Source organism: Peromyscus eremicus, chromosome 8a, assembly GCF_949786415.1.
Source record: "Peromyscus eremicus chromosome 8a, PerEre_H2_v1, whole genome shotgun sequence".
Taxonomy (NCBI): Eukaryota; Metazoa; Chordata; class Mammalia; order Rodentia; family Cricetidae; genus Peromyscus; species Peromyscus eremicus.
Window position 1 is genome coordinate 68,548,242 of NC_081423.1, and position 7,532 is coordinate 68,555,773.

The 7,532-nt window shown below is 47.9% G+C and overlaps 1 protein-coding gene across 1 annotated transcript in view; it reads right to left on the bottom strand.

The window, feature by feature from the left end:
• Appbp2 (amyloid beta precursor protein binding protein 2) overlaps positions 1–3,375 on the bottom strand; it is a 56,192-nt gene extending 52,817 nt beyond the window's left edge. Inside the window, exon 1 of the mRNA XM_059271412.1 lies at positions 3,116–3,375. Within this exon, the coding sequence (XP_059127395.1) occupies positions 3,116–3,253 (138 nt within the window). The 5' untranslated portion in view covers positions 3,254–3,375. The remainder of the gene's footprint in view (positions 1–3,115) is intronic.
• Positions 3,376–7,532: the final 4,157 nt, after the last annotated feature.

Here is a 7,532-nt window from a genome sequence, read left to right on the forward strand (position 1 = left end):
TACCATTTGAGCTATATTCCCAAGCCCATTTTTGCTTTCTTAACAGGAGTGAAGGTGAATGCCTGCTGTTCCTGCATCCTCACTAGCATTTGGTACTGTCATCTTTCTGGACTTCAGATTCTAGTCTGTATGTAATGATGCCATAGTCGTCACCACCGTCACCACCCATCGCACCCCATACACTCGCCATCATCCATGCATAGAACTGTTTTTATTTTGTAAAACTGAAACCCTATATATTACACAAGAGTTCTGTTCTTTTTCTTTAAAAAAAAAAAAAAAGATATGTTTTACTTTCAAAAAAATAAAAATAAAATGGCTTGCACTACTACACCTGGCTAAAAATTTTATCTATGTGTGAGTGTTTCGCTTGTATGTATGTTTGTGCATCACACTATGGATGGTTGTAAACCACCATGTGGGTACTGGGAAGTGAACCCAGGTCCTCTGCAAGAGCAAGTGTTCTTAACCACTGAGCCATTTCTATAGCCAAATATATGTATTTAAAAAAGCAACTAGGGCTGGAGAGATGGCTCAGAGGTTAAGAGCACTGACTGCTCTTCCAGAGGTCCTGAGTTCAATTCCCAGCAACCACAAGGTGGCTCCCAACCATCTGTAATGAGATCTGGTGCCCTCTTCTGGTCTGCAGTCATACATGCTGTATACATAATAAATACATAAATAAAACTTAAAATAAATCTTAAAATCAATCAATAAATAAATAAAAAGGCAACTTAAGGGCTGGAGAGATGGCTCAGTGGTTAAGAGCACTGGCTGTTCTTCCAGAGGTCATGAGTTCAATTCCCAGCAACCACATGGTGGCTCACAACCATTTGTAATGAGATCTGGTGCCCTCTTCTGGCCTGCAGGCAGAACATTGTATACATAATAAATAAATCTTAAAAAAAAAAAGCAACTTAAGGCCAGGCGGTGGCGGCACACGCCTTTAATCCCAGCACTTGGGAAGCAGAGGCAGGCAGATCTTTGTGAGTTTGAGGCCAGCCTGGTCTACAGAGCGAGATCCAGGAAAGGCGCAAAGCTACACAGAGAAACCGTGTCTTAAAAAAAAAAAAAAAAAAAGCAACTTAAGCAGTATGGTAGTGGCACATGCTTTTAATCCCAGCACATAGGAGGCAAAGGCAGGTGGATCTTGAGTTTGAGGCCAGCCTGAGAACAGCCAGGGCTACTCAGAGCTCAGAGAGAAAGCCTGTCTCCAAAAAAAAGGAAAGAAAGAAGCCAGACAGTGGTGGCCCATGCCTTTAATCTCAGCACTAGGGAGGCAGAGGCAGGCGGATCTTTGTGAGTTTGAGGCCAGAGGTCTACAGATCGAGAGCCAGGACACATGGAGAAACTGTCTTTTAAAAAAAAAAAAAAAAAAAAAAAAAAAAAAGCCGGGCAGTGGTGGCGCACGCCTTTAATCCCAGCACTCGGGAGGCAGAGCCAGGCGGATCTCTGTGAGTTCGAGGCCAGCCTGGGCTACCAAGTGAGTTCCAGGAAAAGGCACAAAGCTACACAGAGAAACCCTGTCTCGAAAAACCAAAAAAAAAAAAAAAAAAAAAAAAAAAAAAAAGATACTAAAGTATTTTGACAGAATCCAAGTAGTAAAAGTATTTTTCCTGGTTAGATTCCGAGTGACTGGCTCTCAAAGATGTACAGGTCTGCATACCACTTAATAAAACTGACAGAATGGCGCACACTGCAGCAGTTTCCAAAGTTGAAAAAAGATTAATTTGTCCTTGGGACGAATGTAGCTTAAAAGCATAAAATTAACATTAGTTACACACGAAAGTAAATCAATGTATCAAAACCCTTTGGAATGGAGGGAGGTTTCCTTCTAAACCCAAAAATTATAATACACGTTATCAAAATGATTCTCCAAACAGGAGGGAAATGACTTGAACTGTTCAAAGCTGGTGCAAAGCAGCAGGATTTTAAAGACTGCAGTATGTCAGCTGCTATTTCTAAAAAAGTGTTCTCAAGCCGGAAAAAGCAGACAATCTCTCTAAAAAAACAAATGCCCTCAAACATCACACATACATAAAAGAGCGTATACATCTACTAAATATCAAATTCCACCGTTGGAGACCACTTACTAAACAAGGAGTATTTAGCATCTAAAAATAAAAATAAAACCTCTACTGGTCAAATTTTGCAAAGGTGGCTACTGCAAACTGGAGTTCTCGATGACTCAAAGCAAGGATCAGTGAATAAATCCAGTGTTCCCACTCCAATGTGGGGGAGAGGAAAAGGGAGGCCCCGAGTCCACAAAGTTCTCCTCCCTCTCAGAACACTGCAAAAATTGTCCACGTCTAAGGACACTTACCCTTCAAACTCCTTGGAGAGCCACTTGGGAGACTTTCTGTTCGGATTTTTTGAGGGGGAGCGACTTAAGAACGCTGCAAAACTGCAATTTTCATATAGATGGGCCTAATTTAGATTTCTACTTCTTTCCTTCAAGGAATTTCACGGCTTCCATTCTAAAGAGCCGGTCAACACTCCCCCATTAATAAAATCCCTAATTCAACACCAAGCGTAAGCCGAAAAACCAAAACAAACCCGAAACCACACAAAAAGCTTTCAAGAAAATGCAAATGAGGGCCACAGACCATTTCCAATAATCCCTAAGTAAGTCACATCGGTTTGAGAGAAGAAAGGAAAAAGGACAGAACTCCGACCAGCGGAGGGAGGGGAAAAAAAGAAAAGAAAGCAGTACTGGGGGGGAAGGGGGGGAAGAGGTGCCGACCAGAACTGGGGGAGGAGCACAGGGGAAAAAAAAAAAAAAAGTCCAGCTGATGCTGACACTAAAGAGGACAGGGCGAAAAATACCCCAGCGACGGGAGGACCGGGTGGGACCGGGCTGGGCCAGGCATTCCCCGCAGGCCTACACCGGGGCCGCTGAGGAGATGGAGGGCAGCGCTCGCACAGGAACCCGCCGGGGCCGCACAGCTCGGGAGGCAGACGCGGGGGTGGCGGGGTGTCGGAAAGCCGCCACCGCAGCGGGTCTCGGAGGGGACCCTGCCTCCAGGGCTGCGGGCCGGGCCGCGGACGTGGAAGGGGGTGCGGCCCAGGGGCGGCGGCGGCGGCGGCGGGGTCCGAGCGAGCCGGTCGGCCGTACCTTGTAGTAAACGTCGAACTGGATATTCTCCGGCAAGGAGCGGATGTCGCGACGCGAGCGGATGTAGTTGTCCACGACAGCGGAGATGGCGGTGTTGTAGAGCGTCTCGGGGATCCACTCGAGCTCCACGGCCGCCATCTTCCCTCGCTCCTCCTCCGCCTCCTCCCGCAGGCCCCCGCCTCCCTCCGTAGCGAACCCGTGTGCGGCCCCGGAGGCTTCCGAGGGGCGGCGACCACGCGGGCGCGCGCCTCACGGACCCGGCCGCCCGGCCTCCGCGTGCGCACGGGAACTCGGGGGCGGCGGCGGCGGCGGCGGCGGCGGCGGCGGCGGGATGATCGGGAAGACCGAGGCGAACGCAGAGCACTACCGAAGCCAGAGCCTCACATCCCGGAGAGGAAAGCAAGTCCGGTTCCGTCCCGGCGCCCAGCTCTGCAGGGGCGGGGCTGCGTTTGCGGCGTCATGACGTCAGCGCGCGCCGACGCGCCCGGGAAGGAATGCGGCAGGCGGAAAACTTGGGAGAAAGAGCGGGGACCGCCTGAGGGGCGGCGGGTGCGAGTTCCGAAAGGGCAGGGCACGGGAGGTGGCTGGGCCGTAGATGGGACAGTGTTGTACTCGGCGTGCTGCGGCTGTCCAGCACAGCCTTGTTTCAGTGCTTTTTAGACGAGAGCCCTCTTGAAGTTTCAGGTATACATTTAGAATTAATCTTTTCTTCCCAAAAGTGCACAGTGTGGCCGGGCGTGTTAGCACACTCCTTTTATCTCAGCATTTGGTAGGCAGAGGCAGGCAGAGATCGAGGAGCCTCACTTCTCTGCTTTCCTGGACAGCACAGAAACAGCCCGCCCATTTTTTTTCTTTTTATTGTTTTATGTGTATGGTAATAGGTTTTCCGTAACTCGGAAATAGATTTGCCTGCCAATGCAGAAAGCCAGATCAAGCCGAATTGAAAGAGCAAAAGAATAGATCTATTTGAGCAAAGCAACTCCAAGCTGAGCCCTCCAGTCCCAGAGATGGGGCTGGAGAAGTCACATGGCTGAACTAAAGCAGGGAGGTTATATACCCTGTAGGTGAGGGGGTGATGACGTGTTCGCCATAAGCTGGGTTTATGCCCAAGTATGGTCAGAAGCGGACCACTTTAGGTGGGGTCTTGGGCTACGGGCAGCTTCAGGGGAGGAGCCGCCAAGAATGCAGAACCCGGCTTTGGGGCACTTTTTCTTTGTTTGAGATTCTCTGAGGGTGAGGTTCGGAGAGAGGGGAAGGGCGCTTTCCAAATCAAGCAGGAGTGAGCTGGAGGTTCCAGCCAAACACATAGGTGTTTTGCCTGCATGTATGTCTGTGCACCATATGCATGGTTGGTGCCTGCAGAGTCCCAAGAAGCCACTGGATTCCCAGGAAGCTGGTGTTTTCAAATGATTGTGAGCCAACATGTGGGTGCTGGGACTCAAACCTTGGTCCTCTGGAAGAGCAACCGGTGCCCTTAAAGACTGACTCATCTCTCTAGCCCCCAACCCACCCATTTGTTTGTTTTTTGGTTTGGTTTTTTGTTTGTTTGTTTGGAGAAAGGGTTTGTCTGTGTAGCCCTGGCTGTACTGGAACACACAGAGATCCGCCTACCTCTGCCTCCCAAATGCTGGGATTAAAGGCATGCGCCACCACTGCCCTGCTCTACCCACCCAATTTGAAGGCAAAGTATTCAGATGCTTTATCTCTCTCAGTGATGAGAGCTCCAAAGAAACCATAATTTAAAAACTCAGAGGCTGGGTGTGATGGTGCACACCTGTACTCCACCAGTCAGGAGGCAAAGGCAGGCAGATCTCTGTGAGCTCCAGACCAGCATGGTGTACAGAGTGATGCAGTTCATTAGTAGCCTGGTAGCCTGAGCTGGACAACTTTCTTTCTTTCTTTTTTTGAGGTGGCTATGACAGGTTGTTGCTTTGCAGCAGATTCTGACCTTGAAAGCATATCCTCCTACCCTAGCCTCACAGTTACTGAGATTTCAGGCCTGCATCAACATCCTTGGCTATGTTACACTGTTTATAAGAGTCAACTGCCTGGACACAAGAGAATCAAGCACTGCCTACTGTGAAGCAGAGGATGACCTTGAACTCCTGACCTTGACTTGCCTTTATCTCCCCGGTGTTGAGACTAAAGTTGTGAATCACCACAGCACAGTACATTAGGCATCTAGGATAGGCAAAGTTAGAGACAAAAGAGCAGGAGAATAGGGGGTCACTACTTAGAGAGTTCAGAATTTTCAGTTAGGGTGATGATAAAATTCTAGTTCAAGACCAGTCTGAGCAACATGAGACTGTCTCAAACAAACAAACAAACAGAGCAAAAACAAACTAGATATTTAACATAGTGGAATTATTTAACATCAATGCTTCTGTGTCTGGCTTATTAAGATGTTTCCAAGTGGGGCTAGAGAGACCGCTCAGCGGTTAAGAGCACTTCCTGATCTTCCAGAGGTCCTGAGTGCAAATCCTGGCAACCACATGGTGGCTCACAACCATCAATAATGAGATCTGGTGCCCTCTTCTGTCATGAAGGCATACATGTAAATAAAGTACTCATATACAAAAATAAATCTTTTAAAAACAGGTGTTTTCAAGTTTCACCCATGTTATAACATTCATTAGACTTGAGCTCTTGTATACTCCTGTGGGTATGTACATGTGCACCTGAATGTATGGAGGCCAAAAAACAACTTCAGGCATCATTCTCAGGAGCACATAGGCCTTATTTCTGAGGCAGAGTGTCTCACTGGCCTGGAGCTTGCCTAGTAATTGAGGATTGCTGGCTAGGCAGCCTCAGAGGTATGCCTCCCCAATGCTGGGATTGAAAGCCTATGCTACCACACCTAGTCATTGTTTTTGTTGTTGTTACCTTTGTTCTTAATGGGTGTTCTGGGGAATAAACTCAAGTGCTATGCTTTCAAGGTAAGCATGTCTCGAGCCCAGATTTGCTTTCTTTTCTTTTCTTTTCTTTTTTTCTTTCTTTTCTTTTCTTTTCTTTTCTTTTCTTTCTTTTCTTTTCTTTGAGACTGGGTCTCTCTGTGTAGCCTTGGATGTCTTAGAACTCATTCTGCAGACCAGGCTGCCCTGGAACTCAGAGATCCACCTGCCTCTCCCTACGGAGCGCTGGAACTTTGGGCTAGAAAAGCCATTGAGTGTTGAGAGCTCAGTGAGCTGTTGTGTGGGAGCATGGAAGATAAGAATGTTGGGAGCAGAGCAGACAATGGAGGCCTGGCTTGTGAAGTTTCAGAGAGATTAAAGACAATCAGGGCCATTTGTTATTTTGAACTAAGATTCTGTGGTTCTAGCTAGCTTGGGCTGGATAATCAGCTGTGATTAACAAGATACCAGAACTACTAAAGTGAAACCTTTGCTTTGCTGGGATTCTCGATGATGGTCAGCTGGAGCTGAGGAATTAGTGGTGATTGAGAAGAGACCAGTAGGGCGTTGGTGGCCCATGCCTTTAATCCCAGCACTTAGGAGGCAGAGGCAGAGGCAGGTGGGTCTCTGTAAGTTCAAGGCCAGCCTGGTCTACAGAGTGAGTTCCAGGACAGCCAGACAGCCAGGGCTACACAGAGAAACCCTGTCTTGAAAAACCAGGAAAAAAAAAAGTTATATTACAGAAATAAGAAATGAAGGAAAAGTGAGAGAAATTCCTCAGAGTTGGGAAGGGGTTTCTGAGAGAGGGGAGGAAGCCATTGTGTTGGGGAATTTTTAGAGCAATGGTAGACACTGGGCAAAGGCCGAGGTGACTTCTACCGTGATTGGTTAATGCCCTGGGATGCCATGGGTTGACCCATGCTCTATGCCTGTCCCCTATTCCCACAAGGGAGATGCTACCAAGTGTCGTGGACTCTGTCCATCCTGGACTCTAGCTTTGACTTTGACCATCTGCTAGCTGTTTCTCACTGCCCAGTGTTTCTCCCCTCCAACCTCACAGGTGCCTCAAGTGCCAGAGACTATACTAACTTCTCCATTCTCGCATCTATATGACCAGTTTGTGGCTGAGAGTTAACTCTCTCCCAGACACCCGGAAGCGGCTGCAGTGTTTCTTAGTTACTTCCCTTTTGGCTCCTTGGTTATAGGGTGATCTCTAAGTGGAAGTTCCCTATTACAAGTCACATTTACTTATAATTTAGTCTGTCACAATTACCTGAATTAGAGTCAACAGCACTTGAAAGGTCAGTAGTGCCTCAGGTATATTCCTCAAGGGCTTCAGGAAGCCAGCCAGGCTGTTGTCACTGCCCCACAGCCCTGTCCCTCTTCCTGTCTAGCTCCGTTATCTCATACACAGCTCCAAGTCCTCTTACTTAGTTTCCTCGGTGTTTCAAACTCTGCTGTTTTTTTTTTTTTTTTTTTGGTTTTTCGAGACAGGGTTTCTCTGTGTAGCTTTGCGCCTTTCTTGG